Source organism: Drosophila yakuba, chromosome 3L (assembly GCF_016746365.2).
Source record: "Drosophila yakuba strain Tai18E2 chromosome 3L, Prin_Dyak_Tai18E2_2.1, whole genome shotgun sequence".
Taxonomy (NCBI): Eukaryota; Metazoa; Arthropoda; class Insecta; order Diptera; family Drosophilidae; genus Drosophila; species Drosophila yakuba.
In genome coordinates this window covers 6,974,482-6,999,359 of record NC_052529.2, presented here as the reverse complement: position 1 = coordinate 6,999,359, position 24,878 = coordinate 6,974,482, and the positions used below count along the sequence as shown (strand labels likewise).

General features: G+C 43.7%; 2 protein-coding genes across 2 annotated transcripts; one reads left to right on the top strand and one right to left on the bottom strand.

The window, feature by feature from the left end:
* Positions 1-1,166: 1,166 nt before the first annotated feature.
* Positions 1,167-24,688, top strand: LOC6533199. The gene is made up of 4 exons (XM_015194357.3): positions 1,167-2,501; positions 20,864-21,509; positions 21,732-21,860; positions 22,280-24,688. Exons 2-4 carry the CDS (start codon positions 21,068-21,070, stop codon positions 22,915-22,917), a joined length of 1,209 nt encoding a protein of 402 aa, XP_015049843.1. The 5' UTR covers positions 1,167-2,501; positions 20,864-21,067; the 3' UTR covers positions 22,918-24,688.
* Positions 2,833-3,663, bottom strand: LOC120321447. Its single transcript, XM_039373934.1, has one exon. It carries the CDS (start codon positions 3,625-3,627, stop codon positions 2,917-2,919), a length of 711 nt encoding a protein of 236 aa, XP_039229868.1. The 5' UTR covers positions 3,628-3,663; the 3' UTR covers positions 2,833-2,916.
* Positions 24,689-24,878: the final 190 nt, after the last annotated feature.

The window sequence follows — 24,878 nt, the reverse complement described above, 5'->3', positions numbered from 1 at the left end:
TTTCTTTTGATAAAACACCTAATGATATAAAGTTTAATTACTGATAAGAGCAACAACTAAGTGCCTTTTCCACCATTCACTGGCCTTTGAAGCAGGTTTTTTGCGCTGGTTAGATTTTAAGTAGAGTCCGAGCCCAGGACCCGCCTTTAACTTTGACTGCACACGCATCGCCCCTCGCTCCTCGCCGCTTTTACCTTAGAATTTTCCACGGACACTCACCTGACGGAGCCGGCAAACTTTTGCATAATAAAGCAGGTGCTTTTCCTCCCCCAAAAGGGATCAAACCAGACCAGACCAGACCAGTCTGACCTCGCCGCCTGAGTCACCATCACCATCGCCATCTGCACGAACTGTTAATGTGCTGGCGATTTTAGTTATGGCCAGTGGACACCGCCAGTTGGGAGTTGGGAGTTGCGACTTGACCAGCTGGGCAGTGTCCTTTGTCCTTTGTGATAATTTAAAGCCAACGACCTGGACCTGCCCGGGATTAAGCCAACTGAATGGCAACTGTTTTTCGCTCAAATCACAGAGAAAATAAATTGAGGATTTCGTACTTACAGCATGCAATTTTGAGCTTTTCCAAGCTGACTTTGCTTTAAGTCTGTAAGCTAAGAAAAAAATTATAATATTTGTAGCACACGCAAATCACTAAAAGATTTTCCATTTTTTCTCCGTGTAGGATGGCACACTCCTGCCCACTTGAAAGCCTCACCAATCTCTTCCGATTCCGCTCTTTTGGCCATCTGAATATTCATTTCAATTGTGCGAACTGCAGCCGCGGTAACAAAATAAAAAAGCAGCCTGCACCATTCCAGCGGCAACGGCTTATGGCACTTTCTTTGGGCCAAAAGAGTGGATTCGTTGATGCCCCGATGTAATGCCGCATATCGATGGTGTGGTGGTGCTGGTGGTGGTGGTGGTGCTGCTGCTCCTAGCTGCTGGTGGTGCCGCCCGGTGGGGGACGACGACCCACATAAATCATTCACAATTAGATGCGGACGCAACTGCGGCAGCGGCTTAAACACCTGACCGACTTGCTCCCAAAGTGACTCGAGTTTTTCACTCAACAATTGAGTGAGTTTTTTTTGGGGGCCATTGAGTGTGCCGTTTCCATGGCGTTCCGCCCATGTTCCACGGACCTCGACGGACCTGTTCCCAGTGCGTGCCGTTCAGTTTGTACTTGAGACCGGTTCGAAACGTTGCCAGCCGAAAAGTCAGCGGGCCGCGGACAACGATATCCCCACAAACAATAAAAAAAAAAACAAACCAGAACCGAAAAAAAACAGCTCACAACATTGGCAACATAGCAACCCCCACCCAATCAGCAACATTAGTTACAACTTAGGGCACCATTATATGATTGGATATGATACAGAAAGGCCGATTGTTAAGTGATTTTGTGCGGTGATCAATGTGTGCGATCGGCAGTTTGGCAGAATACCCCAAGAATGCCGCGTTAATTGAGCTGTACGTACAGCTGTAGTACAAATTTGCATAACCAGTGAGGAGGCATAAACAAATCTGGCCGCCGAGCGGAGGAGCGTCGTCTTGGTTCACTGATTTAATGCCACAAACAGATTGCAGATTGTAGCCCGCAGCCGCGCCCCTGCAACTTGCAACTTCTTTGGCTGCAACTTGCTGCAGCAGGCAGCAGCAGCAACCAGCTAGCAGCTAGCAGCCAGCAGCGACCACCTTCACCTCCACCTCGAACTCCTTGCTGCATCTTGGACGCGGTTTGGTCTTGGTCAACCTGCTTGCCAGCTTGTTTCTGCGGAAGAGCTGGAGCCGCCGGAGCGCCAGACCCGGCAAAAAAAAAAAAACAAAATAATACAAAAACAAAAGAAAAACAAATCTACAAAAAAAAGTAGGGAAAAAACACATAGAGAACAACACGGCTGCCGTTGTCGTCGTCTTTGGAATTTTCTTTAAAAACAACGCGCTAAGATTTGCAACGCGGACTCAGGCAAAAAGTGTAAAAGGCAAGCAAATGCAGTCGCGGTATAAAAAAAATTAGCGCATAGTGAAGTGTGTCCCCGTGTGTATGTGCGTGTGTACACCAGTGTGTGTGTGTTCTAAAGTGTGCGAATAAAAAAGCTGCCCAACTGCGAGAGAAAAAGTTTGAAAAGTGTCAAGCGAGCGGCTCGGTGGCGGCCAATAACCCAACGACTGGCATGCAATTGCGGCCAGGCGGCGACCCCGACGGGTTAATTACCGTTATCCTTGCAACACAACAACAACTAAAGCAACTAAAGCAACTAAAGCAAGTGAAGCAAGTGAAGCAACAACAACGAGTCACTCCAAACGCTGCTCAAGTTGTGGATTACGTCTGCGCCGCGTTGTCGCCGTGTGAAAACAGCAGGACAACAGGAACACAACAGCATCTGCAACATTGGCCATAAAAACCGCATTGAGCACACGGCAAAGTCAAGTGAACATTCCAATTGGCAACGTAACGGGCTAATTGGCACACACAAACACACGGCGCTGCACATCAAAACGAGGTGAGTTTCAGGAATTCTGCATTTCCTTTCCATCAAGCAGGCGGTTTGCCTTTTGAGATACAACTGCGCTTGTTAACAGCCTTCGCTTCGATTCCTGGAATGATTTATGGTTGAATGTATTGGCCAGACAGGCAAGATACAACTAAAGCCTTATGACAAACTAAATAGAAACAGACAGGTGTTTGAAACTACATTTCCCGTGAAATCCAAAATTAGTTGGTCTTATTGTAAATGCTTTCAATTTTATAAGAGCCATTTCTATAATTTGTAATGAGCGTTTTAAAGCCATTTTCAGTTATTGTTATGCAAGAAAACGAATATTGCAAACAGGTTAGCTTTGAAAATATATGGATTTATTTTTCAATTAACAAAAAATGTATTTGCTTCCCAATTAAATTAATAATTGAAGGATGTTTCAATCGTGATGATCGTGGTCAATGATATCATGTTCAAGGGCCTCATAAATATTTCTTGGCACCTCTATACCCTGAAATATATCATTTTTAGGCTTGTTAGGTCTGATTATACCATCAAATAGATCATTTCGAGGATTGTTGGGCTTGTTTCTACCGTTAAATAGATCCTTCCTGGGATAGTTGGGCTGGTTTCCACCATAATATAGATCATTATTAGGATTGTTGGGCTCGTTTCTACCATGAAATAGATCTTTTCTAGGATAGATGGGCGTGTATCTACCATTAAAAGGATAATTTTCATGCTTGTTTCTACCATAAAATGTATCTTTTCTAGGAAAGTTGGGCTTGTTTCCACCATGAAATAGTTCTTTTTTAGGCTTGTTGGGCTGTCTGGTAACCGTTTGCACTCTGGAGTTAACAATATTTTGTTCATTGCCCCTCGTTTGCTTACTTTCGCTCACAACAACGATATCACTTCCAAGACCTGGCAACTGCCGGCCTGAAGAACTCGGTTTTTTGCCAATGACGGTCTCTTGAAAGTATCCAGGTCCTGGCACATAAGTCTTTCCCTCCGCTTCCGTAAGACCCGATGTGGATGTGTTTACCATTATAGTTCCCTCGTTGAGTATAATGCTATTAGCACTGTTATCTGTACGAGATGCTAAAACGCTGGCGCAAAGGATTGGCAATAGTCCCAGTAACCAAACCATAGTCCGTGGCGATTCGTTTAATATAACCAGAGAAATCTAGATTTATCATAACAAATCGTTTGTGACTAACATAAATGTAAGGCTTTGACATTTAGCTTGAAATCGGTTTGTTTCACATTTAAATGGTTATACACAGGTACTTGTGTCAAAACTAAACATAATTCTATCTAAATATTAATACTAGATAATTTAATATATTGAGGTAATATTCCTGCAACTTTAGGCCTTATTCTTAAGCTCAAGCCTGACTTCGTCTGGAGTAAGTCAACGATTTTTCTTTTGATCTCTGGTTCGGTGCGACTTGAAAGCGGGCCAAGCTGTAGGCCAATTCCAGGGAAGTCCACTCCATCAGGCTCAGACTGAAGCTGAGTCTGAGGCTGAGGCCCATCGAGTTTTCCGAGTTTCATCTGGGCAGATACATTTGTGACGGGCCACTTGGAGCTGCTCGGCTTCGATTCTTGTATCTCTCAATTTCCATTAGACCCAGACCCAAAGCAAGTTCTCTTTCTGAAGTGAATTTATGTCGAGCCGCTAAACAATTGATGCTGAAAAATGATGGCAATGACAAAGTGATTACGACCAGCAATGGAAAGCGAGCGAGCGATGCCAGCAATCGAAGTTCAAGTTGAAAAATAACATTTTCAATTTCCAATTGATGGGGTTTTCTAGTGAGCAAGAGCAGCCGCGATGGAAAAAGTGAAAATGAAATGCTTTGCTAGCAGACAAAAGCGGTTCATCATTAATCATTTAGTTTGTTGTTTTTACAACGCAACCTAAAGTATACCTATTTATACGTACATAATCGTCTTGACTGGGCCACTTCTTCTTCTGCTTCGTTTGGGGCACGTTCTCGATTTGAATCTTTTCCTTCCATATGCCGTCCCATTTTTTTTTTGTGTTCAGTTCATCCCGTGTTTGTTTCGTCTCTGAGTATTTGGCTTTGGTAAATTGCTCATCGTCATGCTTTTATGATTTGGTATATTATTTTTGAGAATTTGATGCGCTCAACTTGATAAGCCCAAAGCGCCCAGTGCTTTTCTCCTTGGGCCCCCTCACCCACCTGCATTCCTGGCTTATTGTTGTGCCCCTCGGTGTACGTGAGTACGTGTGTACCTGTGTGTAGGTGTGTCTGTGTCCACAGCACCCAGCCCAAAAGTTCAGAATTTTTTAACAGTGCCCGTAGAACAGAGAACAGATTTTTTCGATCTCCCTCCAGAGAGTTGCAAAATGTTTAAAGTTTTAATAACAAGCGCCGAACGAAGTTTGTTTAGGTGTGTCTCTGTTTCCATACTCTACATGTGATTTATACCAACAATTGAACTAGAAAGACACAACTTGGTATCTACACAAATTATGTGACTTTCTTAAAGTATTAGTATCCAATTTCATAACAGATTTAATTAAAGTAAGTCAGTGCTGAATGAAAAACTTAAGTAGAAACAACCAAACTCCATTTAGTGTATTTGCAAAGCCAACGTGCAAATAAACTTTACCAACTTTACGAAATGCTTGCACATCAAACTTTTATTTACCAGCTTCGAGAGCGAAGTACAGCGAAGCCCCCCGATAATGTCCCCAGTTTGGCCCACCCTTGTTGCAATAATTTCATTTCGTTGTACAGTTTATTATATAATTTTTGTCCCTCTTTGACTTTTATCTTACGTTTATTATGCCCCATGGAATTTTGCCGATTTCCAGACGCTGTCCAACAGCCCGCTGGAGGTCAATGTCTCCGCCCAACCACCAACTCCCATCAGCCACCACCCACTCATCCAGCACATCCAGCACATCCCTAGGATACATCCTGCCCCGGTGGCATCTTTAAGAGTTGTAATAACTTTGGCCCAACTTTGGATGGGGGTCTCGGGCGTTCTCAGATGGGACTCTGTCTGGGGGCAAAGTGCTAAAATGCCTTGACGCATTCTTTTGCACTTGTTCTTCATCTGTGGAAAGGCATGAGTAGGAAGCCACCTCGCCAACAGCTGGCCAAATGTCAGGCTCACTCCCACTCACTACGGCTACACGAATCCTTGAATCCTTGGCGGAAAACGTCGACTTGTAATAATCATAATCGTAAATTTGCAAAAAGCTGGCCGAGCCGAGCCAAGTTGAGTCGTGTGTCCTGGCTGCGTTGGTCCTTGGGGCCCGTTTAGCATTTTGCGCGGATCCTACGAGGCCGTTGCCAAAACGGGGCGTGTTCGTGGGCGTTGTGTTGTAGGCGTCATCATCATTATAATGGCCCTGTTTTATTTATATATTTTTTTTTTCTTGCTTCTCCACTCAGTGGGTGTGTGCCTTGTGCGTGGTTAAATTATTGAGGAAGGGGGAGAATTTGAGCAGCAGGGTGGAGGTAAAACGCCCCATACTTCAACGCCTGTCCATCGTCTTGGCGAAAGGCATTTAAAAAGTTTTCTAAACTTCATTTTGAAGTTTTATTACCAGCGCAGAATAAAACGGCGCACAAATTCATCCTTCCCTCTGCATTTCTATTCGCTCTTATTTTTCTGGCTTGTTGTTGAAATTTGCTCTATTAAAATTCCGGGACGCAACGAGTTCGCCAGGATCTCGGTGCAAGGGATGCCGCAAATGCCACCATTCCAGGCTGCACGCCCAGTTTCATCCTGTGGGAGGCCTGCATCTGGTGGAGCCATCAGTTATGCAGGTTCGTCCTGCCTTTCGCCTCCACAAAACCCCTTTGCTTTTGCTCCGTTTTCCACTGCTCATCCTTGCCGGCGGCTTAGCAGCTTTGTTGGACTCATCCAAGCAGGCTGAAAACCAGCATCCATCCAGCTGCTGGAACAAGCTGCAGCGCAGCCAGGACTCTGGGTAAGTCTTAGTTATGTGGAACTGGCATTTATCTTGCGATAATAGCAAGTTGTGCGATGCCAAGGCAGTGGCGGAATTCTCATGGATGTTCCAGGACGTATCTCAAGGGGTTTTGGGATATACATTCTAAATAATACCTACAAAATAATTCTCAAAGATTACAAATCTTTGATATTTCTTACTTGAATGCTAGCAGAATGCTAGGAATAATATATAGTATTATATACCCCCTTTGGGGCGCCACTGGCTGTCTTCTTTATCCAGTGCAGCATATGCTGCCTGTGAATTTAACATTTTGCTAGCGCCAGACAAAGTATGCATTCAAACAAGTCACACACAAAATGTGGGCGGTTGCAGGTGGTGGGCGTGGTGGGCGGATTCCAAGGATGTGCTGCTAGAATCCTCAGCCCCACCATCTTATTTTCTTGCTCCTGCATTTTTATCCCTAACGAAAATGTTTATCTGTGTAACTGTAAGCAGGATAAACGCACGCTTACACATGGATACAGATACAGTTACATCTACAGCTTCAGCTACAGTTACAAATACAGTTACATCTACAGCTTCAGATACAGTTACAGATACAGATAAAGATACACGGATACAGATGCTGGGGCAGAAACTTGAGCTACAACAAAAATAAATCAGTTTAAGTACAAATGGCCGCCAATTCCACGCCTCCGCCCGGGTCTCCGCCCTCCTCTTTCTTCCGCTTCCCTGCTCCATTATTTTTGCTTCTTGAAATACTTTTGCGGTTTCTTTTACTTCCGTTCGCTTCTTCGCTCCTTTCTTTCACACGCGCCAGCGTCCATTGTTAAACTTTAATGCCACATGGCGGTACGAACCTTCTGATCCAAAGGGGGCGGCAGACCCCTCAGGGGGGCGTGGTTGTACAAATTTCACGAAAATTGTCCTCGCCACGACGCACGGGGAAAACTTTATTTTAGTTTCATCCTCTTACTACTTGCCTCAGATGGAAAGCGTTATTTTATTGAATTCTCCTCTTCATTCATTTTATTTTTTTTTTTTTGGTCTGCAGGTTGCAAGTGCAAGAAAAAAATAGAAAACCATGAAAGAGAACACGGCAAACAGGGAAAATTCTGTTGCCACAAAAGTTTTTCGTTTCATTTTCCATTTTTTGCACATTTGCCTGCTCGATTTTCGTCCTCATCCCTTTGGCAGGCTGCTCATTTACTTTGTTGTCCTTGCAGGTCCTCTGGTTTCCATAGTGTTTTTTTTGTAGTTTTTTGTAGTTTTTAAGTCTGGTTGTTGGTTTTACGTAGATTTGGTTTTGCAGTTTTTGTTGCATTAGCTGGTCGTTGAGGCGTAAAGTTCAATGGCGGGTTAAATGGACTTAATACCGGAACTTTTTAGAACTTTTTCCCCCACCTCCCGAAGGACCAAACTTCTAGCGTTGATCGTCCTGGGCAACAAAGTGAAAGTTTTTTTTGTTGAACAGCTTAAAAAGAGATTGGCTTTCCTGCTCCCACCCCACTCCCCTCCAACCCACCACTTTCCCACTTCTTTTTCTCGCTGGCCAAAGGATTTAGCAGTTTGTCCAAGTTTGTGTGTGTGTGTGGCCAAGTTCGATGGAAATGTGGAAAAGGAATTTTCGACAGTAACAATAAGTGATGGCCGAATGTGTTGGCTGAAGTTACTCCGCCTTCGAGGACAAAGTTTTTAGGTGACAAAGGAAAAAGTTGGAAATTATTTGAAATGCTTTTCAAATGGCGAATGGGCGAAATTGAAATGGAATATGCACATTTAAGTCGTAGTTATCTGAAACTATTTCCCAAATGCAATTTAAGAGTATGTGGCTACAAATCTAGAAAGTTTTAACTCTGTTTTTTTTTTGGCTTGTTTCTCCCCATTTCTGTTTCTAAAAATCCGTGAAAAGATTTAACCCCTTTCGAATTTCGAGGCGCGTGTCAAAAATTTCGTTTTCATCACTTGGAAAACCCTTCAGCCGAAACTTGGCCAACTTTAGAGACGCTGAGGGCACTACGGAAAATTTGAAGCCAGTTATGTAAAAGAGGCCAGCAAACAAAACCGTCAAAAAAGAATAAGGGTGCCAAAGAGTAGGGAGGGAAAAAAAAGGGAGTCTCGTGTCAGCTTTTTATGCCTTTTGGCCAAAGGACATGCTGGCAATTTTGTTACCCAAGAAGGGCGAAAAAGGACGACTTTCCATGGGAGTAGAGGGCAATCGTGGCGACAAGTTGTTAAGTAAGCAGCGACAACTCAAATAAAAGGCCAGCAGAATGAGATTCCAGATAGTTTCGCTGCACTCAAGTCGCTGGAGGTGTAAAAAGGCCATCAAAAAGCGTTGGCTCGTTGGGAGATTGCTCTTAAAGTTTCTCGTTGTTGCCCCCCTTTCGTTCTAAGGTAAACAAAAACTAAAAGTGAGAAAAGCAAGCGCCTCAGAGATTGAATAGATTGAGCAGAGATTGAGTCTCTGGCACAGCTCAGTATACAATATTAAAATTCGCTTATGCCCAGGACGTCAGACAGACGTCTTATCTGCTGGCCAACCTGGTCTTACCTGCAGTTGTTTTAGGCGGCTTTTGTTTGGTTTCCGCTTCACACTTCCCAAGTGGCGGATCGCAGGGCCGGGGATTCCGGACTCCGGACTCCCAGATGCGGTTTATGTGACATGCGGGCCAGGGAAACTCAAGAAACTAAAGAAGCGGCAGCGGCAGTGGCAGCAGGCAGTAAACAAACGAATGCTGGCAGGTGAGTGGCAGCAGAGGTGGAGTTACAGGGTGGAGTGTTGAAGGGGGGGCTTCTTAAAGGCCATCAGGGGGTATCCGGGGACGGCAGGGGACAGGGTGTGGCTGGCTGGTACCAGAAGTCATACAAACGCAAGACAAAACAAGGCGACAGACAATACAAGACTTCGAACTTGTCATACAAAACGCTGGCGCGACAATCAATGGAATTTATGGTCGCAGCAGGTTCAGTGCCAGTACCAGTGCCAAACCCAAGTAGAAGCCCAAGCCGAATCCCAATCCCAATCCCCAGCCCACAGACAGAATCCAGTCCAGGCCCAAGCCCATTCCCTAAGCTGCCTGGACTGACTGACATGTGCACTTGCAGAAATGTCCTTAGCTTAAAGTATTTAAATTGTGCTTAAAGGATTTAAGCCAATATTTCTATTCTACAAATTTTAAATTAGAAAATATTATCAATTTGTAGAATAATATAATAATAAAGGCATTTATTAATCCAAATGCATTAACTTCTTCTCTTTACATTTATTTTTATATCACAAAACTAAACAATCACTAACTTTCTTTTTCGAACAGTGAAATTCTATTGTTTGTCGAACATTTTTCTTAAAGTGATAACTTGTCTTAGTGTACTTAAGCATTTTTAACGCCATTTGATGCCTTTTCACACATTCGGCAAGGCGGAGAACAAACACCAGCAGAAACCCAGAACCCCAGAACCCCGACCTTAACCGAACCGAACCGAAAAAAATAAAACTCAAGGAACACTTAGTCAGCCCATCATCGTCCTTCGTCCTGCCCCTTCCCCCACCAGCACCAGTGCTCATCCTTTTTACTGCCTTTTGGGATTGAGGAGCGGGATTCAGGACTGCTTTATGCGGCTTGTGTTTACACTAACAGACCCAGGGTCCTGAAAGTATGTATATAGAAGGGGGCGGAGCGCAGCTACTGTATTGAATTTCACGCATCATTTGGCCAAGGTTCATTCGGTTCTTGCTTTTGGTTTTGGGTTTTGGGTTTTAGGTTTTAGGTTTTTCGGGCCCCCGAGGCGTGGGTGCCACTTTTCTGACTCTGCGGTTGGCTTGAAATTAAAACAAATATCGGAAAACAGGCAACTGTGGTGTGTAGCAAAGGTGTTGGAGTTGGCATTTAATTTCAGACAGGTGGAAGAATTTCGAGTTGGCCAAGGAAATGTAATATGCTCTGCATGCCCATTTAGCCAAGGAGCTTGTTTCCCGTTGTGGTTGCCCCAAGTGAAGTGCTAGTAGGGGAAAAATGCCAGGAATGTGTGGGATAAAGGGTTCGGAAATTCGGGGAAACTGAGGGTTGCCAGCGAGTGTGTTGAAAGAGGCATTCCAATGTGTAGGATATCAATAGGCAGTGGCAAGATAATGAAACTGAAAAAGGATAGAGGGGAGAACTAAAAATAACTTGGCATATCTATAGGAACTTTACTGGCAACATAACTTGAATTTAAAAGTTAATACAATACGATGGTTTAAAATGTAAATTGAGTTTTGTAATAGAAACAAATTCATAGTAAACCATTTTAATGAATGCCTGCAAATGTTGGTTCCTACTAATGATGCCAGTGCTGCGCTTAATTGAAACCGCTCTTATAATTAAAACTTCAGTTGGCTGTAACACCGGAGAACACAATTCCGAACCCAGAAACAACCGTGAAACCGCAAAACATATATTACGTAATTCCCGACAAAAGCGTAATACAGAAAATACAATATATAAACCTGAATAAATTTTATTTTCGCCGCCATTGGTCTGCCCCAATGCTGATTAATGTGGATTGCCCGACAAATGTGTGCACATTAGCATTAAAGTATATATACATATGTACATATGGATGCTCCTCGCTTTTTGTGTCCAACTTTTATTAGACCAATTAAATTGCGGTTGGCACCAAAGAGTTGAAAAGCTGGAAATATATAGAAAACAACGATGTCTCCCCTTTGTCTGTGCTGCCATTTAATGTGCAGCAATTTTCACCCAACAAAGGCGGTCAATTAGGGGGTTCCCCACCCTCGATAGAAGGCAATACTATTGTTGTTCTAACTAAGACATCATCGTATGATAGATAATTCAGTTTCGTAGCAAGAGGGGGGAAACTAATTAGCCATCATCAGCAGCGGCGGCTACACAATTTCCACCATCGAACAACAAACACTAAACTGCACTGGCCAGTTAACCGCAGGTACATGAGGGTTTTTGGCCCTTTTGGGTCTTTTGCTCCCGTGTTCTTGTTTTTGTTTTCTCATTTTTGGGAAGCGTTAGTAACTAAATTAGCGGCCTCTGTTATTTTTTTTCCTGTTTTGTTGCCTCTTTGTGTGGTGTTTTTCCCCTGTGAAGTATCTTTTTTCGGCTTTCAGCCGCCAGACTGCAGCCACAAATTATTGGGCCCAGTGTTTAACGTAGTTGTGCTGGCTCCTCTTTGCTTTGCTCAGTCGACTGAGCTGTCTGTTGCCTAATTTCCAGTTGCATTTGCCTGGCTAATACAGACATCTTCACTAAAGATGGCAGGGGTGAAAAGAAAACCAAAAAAAATATATATATAAATGTTGAAAGAGGAGGAGGCGCGGGGAAAGCAGAAAGCACTTTTAGATAAAAGGTTTTCCATGTCGTCTCCATTTGGAATTCAAGCCACTATGGCTATATCTATGGTCATGGTCATGCCAAGGCCCTGGACTCTCTCAGATTTGGATTTGGATTCGGAATCGGATATTCCGACGCAGACAAGACAACGGTTTTCTTACCAAAAATACAGAAAATAAAAATGAGAGGAGAGATAGAAAAACCTTCGTCGCGTTCCAGTGAAAAACTTTTAGTGGAAACCGTTGGTCGGCAAATTATGCATGCAGTTGCAGCGCTGCGTTTTTCTTTGTCTACTTCGTTTTTACTTTTTACTCTTTCAGTTTTTTGGAGGAAGCTCTAAAAGCCTTTGGTTTATTAATGTTTGTACAGAATTTGGGGAGGCTCTATCTGAGTGCTACTTCATCTTGTGTCTGCCGCCTTTAACAGTGATTTAAGTTGGCCAAAATGATTTGGTCTGTCATTAATTTACCCGCCGTCAAAAGCGGAGTTATTAGCGTGCGGGCTCCACAAACACGTTTCCACTTCTGCTGGTTGAGTAGCTTTTCACGTTTGTGTTTGCTGCTGTTGTTTTTCCCCCCAGCTTTTGGGCCAGAATCGCTGCAGGCCATTTTGCCGCCTTCCCTCCATCATGTCGCTGCTACTCGGACTTCTGCATTTCTACTGAAGAAGCTCTCGAGAGGCGAAGACGACGACATCTGAACATCTAAAATGTGGGACTGATGATGATGGTGGCGGCGGTGGCCACTCGGAATGACAACAAATTAGACAGTTAATGTTAACAATCTTTTATGATATTTACATTTTGGAAAATTGTTTATGTTGATTTATTATGCAGAATGTAAGGGGAGAGTCTTCTCTTTACTGTGGGAACATTCCCAGTTTGTTGTGTTGGATTGGTTAGATTAATTCTGCAAGTGGATTAATAGAGTGACAAAGAAACAGGTTGCCTTTCACTGTGAATTTCCTTAGAAAACTTTGAAATAAAACTCAGTTAATTATGAATTAACTTAAAGTTGTTTTGGTAAGCACCACACAATGTGGTAATGTAAAATCCCTAAAAGCTTTTAGCTATCGATTACAATTAAACACGTATTATATTTCAATAACAAACAGCCTAGATTTACTCAAAGATTATCTTGAGTGCGCTAAGTATTTTCCATTATTTTCGCTAACTGCGTAATTTCGATTCGCATTTTTTTTTGTTGGCTTTAAAGTGGAAAATCGTTTTGGGAGGCCCATCAATCATTTTTCACAAAATGTCCAAAGTGGGCTCAACTCGAGTTTGCTTTTAGAGTCCTGGAATGGAGCCTCAGTCTCATCCGCAGCTGTCTGCTCAAATCTGTATCAGCTCTATCACTTGCCAGCCACGCCCCCGAATCCGCCAACGCCCCCGCCTCCTGGCACAACATGTCAACAATACAAATGATGGGCGCGTCAACAAAGGGGCGTGGCACGGCAGCAGCTAGCTGTAATAGAGATAAATTCGCTTCATTTTTTGCTGTCGCTGATAAAAGCAAAAACAAAAAGCGAGCGAAACCAACAAAAAACTGGAGCAAAATCGGGAATACAGTGGGTTCGTCACGCTGAGGTACAGTGGGGAGTTGGGTGTTTTTCCTTGTGTGCATTTTGGTGTTGGGGGGGGGGGGGAAATGGGGGCTTAGCAGCTGCCTTTGAAGCGACGCGCTGACAATGTCATTTGGCGACCACTTTATTGGCTTTAATGACAGCGCTGCAAGGTGTCCCTTTGGAGTTTTTCTGCTGGAGCAGCTGTTGGCCATCATCTGGAGCGCAGCTCGGGCGGTAAGCCCTGGTATTACTGCTGCCCCTCGAAAAGCGGAGCAGCCCGGTGGGATTGTAACTGCGACTGGGACTGGGACTGGGATTGGAACAGGGATTGGGTACTGGTACCCACTCCTCAGCACTCCAATTGCCGGCCCCGCCAGTACGTGCGATTATTATCATCAATTTTGTGCCGACCGAGTGAGTGATGATTGTTCCAGGGAACGGAAACCCGGCAACATTTCCACTTACCCTCGTTGTTCTTCTGGGGCTTGTTACTGCTTTTCGCAGCCGCTCGGTGGGTGGCTGCAGTGCCTCCAAAACTCCAGCTACACGCGCACAAAAATAATTGGGAACTTGCCTTACTATTTTGCTTCAGGTACTTTAGCAAGGAAATCAACGATAAAAGGATTGCTTACATGATTGCTTACCCTTCAACATTGCTTTAAGTAAGTTACTTCCAAATAGCAGCTATGTAAGTATAGCAATAATAGTAATTAATATTTTTGAGTGAAATAAAAGTTGTTTTATGAATATTCTGGCAGTGTAGGTGAACTGTAAAGTGCGGGGGCAGGTGGAAAGGTAACTCCGAAACAGTAAAACAAGTACCAAGCACCACCGCCCAAAAAAGCCGGAGAATGGCAATGAGATTACAAGACTGAGCTGAGTCAGTGCCATTTGGGGCCAGAGTTTTTCTGTGGGGCCGGCTCCTGACTGCTGGGCGTCTGTGTCTGTAAGCGTTAAAACGAACTCAAGTGGAAAACAATCTAATTTGCTAAAATTCCTTCCGCTGTCGGCCAGCTCAGCTCAGCTCAGTGGATTTTTCCTCCCTTTGAGCAAAGTCGAAGATATTTCTTACTTCTAGTTCAGCAGCTGGTTGTGCTGGTGTTTTTCCTTTGCTCTTCAACTCAATTAAAGTTGATGGCCATTTTGCGTCGTCTTGGCCAATATTGTTGACTGCTTTGGCATTGGCTTTTATGTGCTCGGTTTTTAGCTTGGTTTATGAGCTACCCAGCAAAGACTACCTCCTTGCCGGCTCTTTTATGTATTTATTTGTTTATAATTCGATTCGAGTGAGAGTTGGAATCAAGTTTATTGAGAGCCATTGAAAGTTCTTAATTTGATGGTGGGTTCTGGGGGGCGGGCTAGTAGTTAACCTGGTAACCCAATGAAAAGTTTCAAGACTTTAGCCACTTCATAGAGATTTTTATCTACACGTTTTTTTTTTACTTTTCAGTTTGCTGGTAAACTTTGTCCTGACACGATAATATATTTATGGGTATTTCAATTTATCACTCAGCCCACAGCCCCATTTCTTTATTATTTTAACATCGAGACCCGCATTGTGCAGATTTTCGACCAACTTTGACCTTTTTCTGTCGTCTTCTCGGCCAGGACAAAAGCAGAGAACGTTAATCTATTGTTTTTGCCAGTCAAACAGGCAGACATGATGACATACCCCGCCTTTGCATTATCTCTATATAAAGCAATGGGGAATGAAAGTCCTCCGGCTTCATATGTATTTTCCTATTTTGCTATTAATGTCAGGGAAAATGTTTTGCTTGCGATTGGAAATTTGTTTGTCCTGCCATGTCCTGTCCTTTCGGCTTGACATTGTCCTAGAGACTGGACATTTGTCCTTTCTACTCCTCCACTTCCTCCTGGTTTTTCCTCTCATCCAGATTTGTTTTTTGTGCTTTATGACTTCACACAGCCACTTGATATATGAGGCATTTGCATGTGCCATAAATTTCTGCTGGCTTTGACTCTGCTCATTTAATATTCATAAATTTCTGCAGCCCCGAAAAACATGAAGAAAAATAAATAGAATAAAATATGAATGTGGGAATGTGGTGGTGATAGGGGGCACTGGGGGATTCAAACTAATTTCCACAGCCCCGAAACTGTTGTCATTTATTCTCGCCACACCCTCCACTAAGCCGCATAGTCCTTCTTCAACTCATACCCATTTTTCCCCTGCTTCAGCCTGCTAATTGTTTTATGTGCCAAGATTTGTGTCTCTGTCCTTGTTTTTCCTTTTTTTTTTCTGTTGTTTTTGTGGGGCTTTTGCAGCTCTCAGCCGCCCTAAACATGTTTGCACAGTCTTTGCCAGCCACGCCCACCAAGCAGATTGGGAGAAGTTATTGTTCTTGGCGGAAGGAGTGGAGTACACTGGGGAAACATTAGCCGAAGATGTACACGTGATTTATGAAGAAGTAACTATATTAAACATTTAAAATGCTCAATCTGCAATCAGAAAATATAGACAGCTTTTATTTATGAACTAAAGCCATGGGTCTAGAATGGGAATTAATCATATTTCTATATGCTCGATGGCAGTGTAAAGGCGGCAGTGGCTGTTTTCACTTGCTTTTCGATTAGACTGCGTTGTTCGCCTGTGCCAACAACAAGGAATTAATTCATTTTATGTTTCCTGTATGTGTGTGTGTGTGTGTGTGTGTGTGTATCTGTATCTTATGGATACCTAGCTGCTGCTTACGCCTACATATTGATTTTCGTATTTATTTTACTTTTTCGCTTTCTGCTTTTGATTATTTCCCTGGGAGTCGGCACTCGGAACATCCATGAGTCGATGGATGGATGGACTGCTGGCTGCAGGCCAGCTCTTTTGTACGGTACAGTGCAGTCACCTGAATGCGAAACAAACAGAGAGCGCATCTGCTGAGAAGTAGCGTGTAAAGGGGCTCCACTGTACCATTGCTGCTGGCAAGAAAAATGATTGCGAAGAGCACAGTGGCCTTAGCCAAAAGGTGAGGCTCCAAAGCTGCCTTCTATTCCTTTCTGCGCGTGTGTGGCCCGCGGCTGTCCTGGGGAATCTATCAGCTGAACCTGCTCCTACAGCTCCTCCAGCTTCTCCAGCTCCTTCAACTTCTCCAGCTCTTTCAATACATCCAACTCATCCTGCTCATCCGCAGAGTTCCCCCCATCCATTCAACGCAGGGCAGCCTTTATTGAGTTTGTTCGCAGGCAAATTGCATTAGACACTTGGCAGCAGAAATGTTGGAATACGTACTGCACTCCTCCTCGCAGTCATAACTTGTGTCCAAGTGAAAATTAAATTTTAAGCAAAATATCTACCATAAACATGCAACGAACTGAACCCTAAATATTTCAAGTGCCCTACACCCCCACCCCTAAAACCAAATTCTTAGCATTTTTTATGTTTTCCTCAACAAGTGTGAGGGATATGTGTTGTGCCCTATCTCGAGGGTAAGCGTATGTATGTGTAGGTTTTACGACCAGTTCGTCCTTTTTTCTTTCAACAGAATGCGTTTTCTGTAACTCGATCGTAGACCCAACAACGAACATCCCCCATCCCATGCCGAATATAAGGCAGAATACTGGAGGCATTAATGTCTTATTGACAGCTCAGGATTAGAACGAAGCCAAGTGCCTTGCCGTTTGGATGGGGATGGAGTGTGTTTGAAAAGGGATTATAAAGCGATTTGTTTGTCGAGAATTATGAATCTGGGAACCAAGAGGAGAACACAGAACACAACCGGAGTCCGGGAGCAGTGGCTCCCACACGCTGTGTGTGGCTCAGAGTCGGTTTTAATATGCCCAGATGCCAAAAAGGGAAAATCAGGCATCTCAAATCTCTTGGCTTTTCTTTGGGAGGGAAAACAGGGGTATAGAGGGAGAAATTTCATCAATTTTGACGTAAGCCAAGACAGCATTAACTAGCTGGTTTTTGGGGCTCAAGACATTGTTTTCTGTTGAAAGGGGAAATTTTATGAGAAGCTGAGCTTACTTATCTCAAACCAGCATTGGGCGAATAGTATAATTTCTAAAAAACTTATCTTAAATCCTTAACTGGGCTATAAAATTTACCATTGTTCCCCTATCTTAACTGCCTTTCACAAAAATAGAAATGTTTATTTTCATCTTGGACTTATCTGGCCAACATGTCAGGTGCTCAACAATGGATATTTTATACCAAGTCCGCTGCTAAACGAAATCTCAAATCTAATCTCGGCTTCATTAGTGTTATGCATATGTGTTTGGTAATTTCAAAATCGATCGAAGATCCCACAGAAATTCCAGCCCAACGTTCACATATTCGTTGATTTCAATTTGAATTTGAATTGGCAATAAAACGCCAAGTTTATCAGCTGCCGAAGGGTCGCATAAACAGCAGATAAAGGTCTGCGGTTTTCCAGTTTTTCAGTCTTCCAGTTTTTCTTGCCCCTGAAGGCACCAACTCGTTATACAACTCTATTAGTTTCCATTTCGTTCGGTCGCGCATACAAATCAACTAATTTTCCCCGCCGCCCGAAAATATCGCTTTCTATGGGACTGCACTCCAAAATGAGAGTTCGTAGATCTTGGGCTCATAATTTATGTAAATCCAACGATGGCCGTCACACTTATCTGCCATGGTGAGTACTTGTTTGGGCATTTGAATAAAATTTCAATTTTCATGCATAGCTATATCAGTTCGGTTTGTCGAAGTCCCATTCACATTATATGCCAGCACGTTGACTCAATTATTTCGGTAGAGCACCATGCCGTTTTATTTGTGAGGCAACACTATGTCCTTGCCACGACAACAAAAAATGCCAGACACGTCCGGAATATCCATGACTCTTCGACTTTAAGGATGAAATAGACCAAGTGAGGCAATTTTTGGTTGTGCTCCCAAAAATTGCAGACTCTGACATTTCGGGCTTAAAACGTCCGGCTCTTTGGCTTTGAGGCAAATAAATTCATTTACCCTGACCTTTGTGGCCTAAAAATTGCCTTTAATTGCGATTTCATTGTATTTATTTCTCTGGCAGTTTCGTTGGCTTTCAATGTTAAGTAATTCCCCAGATTATAACCTTTAATTAAATGCACTGAATTATTTTCCAATTTTTCCCATTTCAACTGCTTTTTGAGCATTTTCCCAGCGTGCATGCAATTATTTCGCTCACATATTTAGGTAATTTAGTTGCGGGTGGCGGAGTAGTGTGTTAATTTCGAAACCCAAAACGCAAAATACACATTTCGGCAATTCTCTACAGTTTCGCATAGTTTTTCCCCAGAGTTCACCCTTGTTTTTGGGCATTATTAGTTTCTACACACGCTCATATTCGAGGGCAAATAAAAGTCGTGGAGCAGTATAAATGAAAATAATGTACAAACATTTCGCACTAATTAAAAAGCAGAACGAGGATATCCGGGGGATTGGGTGTGTTGAGCGGCACAGACTGCAAATATATAAATATTGAATCTATGTATGAACATATATGCTGCGTGGAATTGAATAGGACATGTGTAATTGCTTTTTCCCTTCTCGGCGATGTGTGAATATCGATTGTTGTGCATTCTTTCAGTTATTGATGGGGCAGCCCCGTTGTTACTTTTCATTTTCATTTTCATTGTGCGATTTCCCGATTTCCCAACTCTTGTTGCTGCTTTGTCGCACGGGGCGTTTCTCGTTTTGTTTGTTTGCCGATTGGTGGGCGGTGGTGCCACCTCCATTCGATTGGCAAACAGAGGAAGCCGCTGGCAGGCACGTTTCCACGCAAAACCGATTGAAACTGAAGACGCGTTTTTGGACATTCAATTGGGGAATTGGTAAAGAAGGAGTTTGGGCCATCCAGATGGGTGGAACCCACGCACTACCAGATGACAGCTGTCGTCGCTGTAGACTCAGCTTGGGAACTTCGAAACTTCGGAGCTTACTGCCATCAAAGGCAAATCAAAGTGCGCTGAGCCCCGGCTCACGTGACTCTACAATTTATTTCAAGCATGCAGCGAAAATAAATTTATTAATAGCCCCAGTCAGTGGTGAAGAAGAAGTATTACTGCCACCCACACAGCTTTTCACAGTATCTCTCTGCCACACAAAACCTCTCAACCATTCGGTGCCATGATCATTCATTCAAAAAAAAAACCAAAAGAGATTCGCAGTTGGATTCGCAATTTCGCTTGCGTGAAGGAAGTTCACTTTTCTGCCCCCTTCCTTGGAGTCCGCGTCAATTTATGCGCCTCACGTTTTCTCATTTTCAAGAATGACTAAATATCGTTTACACCGAACTCTCGCCCCTTTTTGGCCAACTTGCACCAGCAGCTCGGCTGCATTTCTGCGTTTCTGCATATGAAGTATTATTTGCGCAAGTGGAATTAAACTTTCCTCGGAAAACTGCCCATTTTTTACTCCTTTTATTTGTATAGCAGTGCACATATTTCCTTAATTAAGCACGTGGCAAGTGGAAATGGTGCACTGCGATAAAAAGGTTTACCAACCTCATGAAAACTAAATAATACATTAATTTAAGCTTTACATTTAAAAATATATATTTTAATATTTTCTTAAAGTTACCTGAGAAAATAGCATAGTTTTGCATGTTCAAATAGTTAAATTTTCTTTGTACCCCAATCCGGTATGCATTTTCATTTCTTTGGGGCGAAAAGCGTTGAAAATTTTGGTTAATGCCTGAAACGTGTCGGCCTCTGATGGTTTGGTAACGGAATGAAAAGAATAGTTGGAAATGCGGAGAAGCAAGAACGTTGTGAAAGGGTTGCCAACTGCCAAGTGGAGTGAAACAGATTTATTTGGCTTTAGAGACAGGCAGATATCTGCAGAGCCAACTAACAAAGCACTCTGCTTCATTTTCACCTGCCGATTAGCTCGAATTTGAGCTCGAGTTTTTCTCCGCCCGCTCGTGGCGCTTGCAAATTAGTGTTAATTTATCAGGATTATTGCCTCGCAAATCAAGTTCGTTCAGACAACTGCCGAGAAAGGGGGAAAAAAAAGAAAAGAAAAATAATTGGATGAGGAAGGAGGAGACCTGACACAATGGAGGATGTTTTTAATAAAGCAAATTCGAGGCACACTGAGCACTCGGAACTGTAACTAATGCTGACTTCTAGCCTGATATCGAACTGTCAAGCTGTCAATTCTCGTTAGCAGTGGCTGCCATGTGTGATGTTGAGCCGAAGTCCTATCCTATGTGTATCCGCATCCACAGCAGTCGAAGTATCTGGCAGATAGCGTTGGCAGAGCTGTTCAAAAATTCAATTTCCAGCTGAAAAGATACAAATGCCAGGCAGCAAGTGCCGAAGGCAGGGGTGGCTACAAATTGGAAATAGGTAGAAAAAAGTCATTTAGTAACGATTGCTGACATGAGTCTCTCTGGCTTGCGAGGGAATGTTAACTCGTCTCATGGCTTAGGCGATACGAAAAGCGATACGCCTGAAAAAAATGTGAAAGTTCTCTTAGGGAGAGAAGCACAATTAAGGTTTTAATTGGCAAAACTAACTTGCCTCTTCCGTTTGCATTTTTCTTTCAGCCCCAAAATCTGCAAGAAAAGAACCAGAAAACAGGCGAAACCCGGCGTAAATCCCAATCCCATTCACCATGCGTCAAACGGAGGACTAACGTACAACTGCGATAACTGGCAATAAGCGAGGAGGAGCGTCAAAGGATTGCAGCTTTGCCCCTTCATCCGGAAAACTCCCTCAACTCCCCCCCCCACCCGGAAAACGCAAGGAAAATGCCATCCGTAGCGAACAGCAACTACAGCAACGATGCGCGTCTCAGTTACGTTGTAAATCAAGTTGCATCCGTATCTGTGTCCATATCCGCATCCGCATCAGCATCAGCAACCGCCCTCCTGCCCTCCGTATCCGCATCCGCATTTCCCACATTCAGTCCACCGCGCATCGCCAGTCTGGTGGCCAGCAGCTCGGCGGAGGACTTGAGCAGCTTTGGTGACGTGACGTTCGACATCTTCGATGACGATGACGACTTGTTCGGCTCGCCAATGGCCTTCGATGCCAGCGAACAGGGCCTCTGGAACGGACGCTTCGTGCCGCCACCGCCCCGCCCGCCCTTCTTCGTCGACGAGCCGGTGCTGAGCGACGGCCTGACCACGTGTGACTTGTGCTCCTGGGCGATGCCCACCAAGAGCACCTTCATGTTCGAGGGAACGATAGGTGAGTGTCCCCATGCCAATCGGAATGCACTGGGATTAAGGCTCAACTGAACCGTAGCACAAACTATGGAGATGCATATATACTTTTAAGATTCATAGATAGAGTTTGGATCTATCTTTGCCACATTTTTTCTTAGTGTAGCATTGGCAGCTAAGGGCTACATAACTTCCGTTACTAACCGTTACCCTTTTCGCCCATTCCCCCCATTTTTTTGTGTTGCAGAAAAGGCCACAGAACTGGGCTGGCCACTGACTCTGATCATCGTGTCCGTGTTGTCGGCGCTGCTAGGCGCCATCATCATGATTGCCGTGGTGCGCTGCCGGCGCAAAAAGTCCTCCAACAATCGCAACGGTGAGTGCTAATACTCGACATAGCCACATGGCCAACTTGGCCAAATAGGAAAACAGTGGGCGTAGGCCAGGCACAGTGGGCACAGTGGATAATCACTCAGAGTTGCAAAAAAAAATCATTTAAAAATCCCTAACAAAAATATCATTTAACAAAATGATATATAAAGATTTTAGCTTAAAATTTAAAAGATTTTTGTATGTTTTTAACACTTTTGTGTTTGACTTGCACCACTGTGCCCGCTGTTGGCCGTTATGAGGCCTTTACCGCTGTTGACTCTCACAACATTCGGCGACTGTTTTCGCAACTGTGACCCAGCAACTAACCCCCTCCTCCCCGTTTCCCCCTTTTCTCTATATTTTTCGGCACCCATCTTGTGTTTGTTATTGTGTGGCATCTGCATCGGTTTCTCCAACACGCAGACACGCACGTGCAATGGTGGTCTCGCAACAAGCGCGCCCACGGCAACGGCTTGAGTGGTGCGGGCGGGGCAAGTGGAGCGGCGGGTGGTGCCGGCGGCAGTGTGCATCACCATCACAACGGCAGCAGCAGCAACATAAACAACAACCACCTGAGGAGGAGCAACATCTATACGGCCCACCCGGCGGACAGCATACGAGGTCTGCAACCGCTGCCGGTGGTGATGCCGTTGCCACTGCCATTGCCCCACCCACCATCTGGTGGTGCCTCACCAGCGTCATCGTCGTTGACCACACCACCAGCCCCACACCAGCAGCAGCAGCAGCAGCAGCAGCAGCAACATTCGACGTTGCAACAGCAGCAGTACTTCCACCCATACCAGCAACAGCAGCATGTGCACCACTCGCATACGCACCACCATCACACGCACCACCATGTGCCGCTGTATCCACACGACTGCGACGAGGATGCCGCCTACGAGGAGCCGGAGTACCATCAGCCACAGCAGCTGCACTCGGTGAACAGCAGTAGTTCGTTGTCCTCGATGGGATCCACATCATTGCAGCCGGAGTCCAGCAATTCGCGGGCCACCCACTGGCCACCGGGTGCCACATCGGCCACCATGGTCATAGCCAGCTGAGAAACGGGCCAGGACTGCGCCTGGATTTGGCAGCAGTAAGATGGGTCTGTGGATGCGTGGCACCCACCCATCTGTGTGCCCATTTCACTTAAGATGCAGCGCACATGGATGGGTGCAGATCATAAAGGGGATTACACGTAACAATTTTGTGAAGTTTATTTTTTGCCAGTTCATCCAGGGACTCCCTAAATGTATCTGTCTGTCGGTCTATCGTTGGGTCGGTCTGCCTGTGTGTCGCCAATTGGGAAAACCGAAACGAATTTAGTGTCACTTCCGTTTCCGTTTCGCAAACTATCGAGTCAGACGGGCGAGAGGGTTGCGGTGTGGCATGGCCACAGGACATGCTCTTTACATGCCATGCACGTTTCATCCTTTATTGCCGCTCGGCATTAGAACAGGGATTTCGTCGGATTAAAGCAAATAAAGGGCGTGCTTTCTGTTTGCACCCAACTGCCAACTGCCAACTGCCGATGATGCCACAAGTTTAAATCGGTTCACCCAGCTCACTTTCGGGTATATCGAACTGAGCCCCCCATGGGGATATATAAGCCATTTCAATGGGTATGCCACAGTTGAGCTTGGCATACAACCAGCGCTTGCCACTTGGATTTTGTTTAAATAGACATTTTCAGCTTAAGCCTTGTGGGCAAATGTATGCGAAGCATATTCTGGGTACCTGTCCCCGGCAGACATTGGTCCAGGACTTTGTGGCTTTTCACTCCATTCCGCTCTTGTTTCGCAATGACGAGAGCAAATGGGTTTTGAAACTGGAAAAAAAAGATAAATGTAGTAAAACAAATACCGATGTGGCGAAAATTGAAGAGAAAGTGGGAAAAAGAACTCGCAATATCGCAATATCATCCGCAAAATCATTAATCAAATTATGAGCTCAAGCATCTAATGGCATTTGCATTTTTTAATAGCCACTCGTGGTAGTAATAACAAACCCATGACAAGCATATCAAACGTAAGCTCAACAAGCCAACAGCCAACAAAAGTACTTAAAACAATCAAACATTGCAGCAACTTAAATGTAAATGTAAATGCAAACGTAAACAAAAACTCGCGCCATTGTATATTAATTGTAAATATTTTTTTCGATCCGCTCCAATTAGCAATTAACAGCAGGAGCGTGCAACAGAAAGTTTCTTCAACAACATCATACTCGTATATTGTGCATTACTTCAATTCGATAGAGAATATGTACGAAAACAAACAAAACATTCCTCTTCAAAGCAAACGCAAAGTTCAAGTTTTCATTTAACAATTATAATTTACGACAACACACAACCAAAGACTAGTCATTTAAGTCACAACGTCGATATGTACAAACAAGTTAAACGAGAGATAAAATATGATTAAGCCAGTTAATTAATTCGATTTACGGATGCTTCATTCGAATGCATTCGATTTGCATTTATTAGTTTTACGAGATGAAAGAACAACTGCAATACTGTATTTTAAATATTTATTCATTAAACGCACTTTTGTCCACTCCCCCCTTCTATCCCACACAATAACAATAATCGTAATTAGCATTTATAATTAAAAACTCAAACATCAAGTAAATAATAAATAATGAAAACAAAAACAAAACAAAAACGAAAGACAAGAGCGAAATATGCGCAAAAAATTACTACGAGCAACTCAAAATGTTCCAATGTTTAGATTAGCCAACTAATTACATGGAAATGTAAACAAATCAAATACTTCATAGTTTTCATAACAAATTCATTAAATTGTGCAGAAATAATTTAGGCACACAAAATACGAAAAGAAAATAAAAACCAACAAATTAAACAAAATCATATTACAACCTATTTGTTTTGCTTTATCGCTGGTCACGCCTAATTTTCAGCTGAGTATCCGATTTGACCCTTGACACCCACTGATTGCATAACACCTGGATATAATTCATTCTTTCATAGGGTTAATATTCTGGCCTGTCAACAGGACTGTGG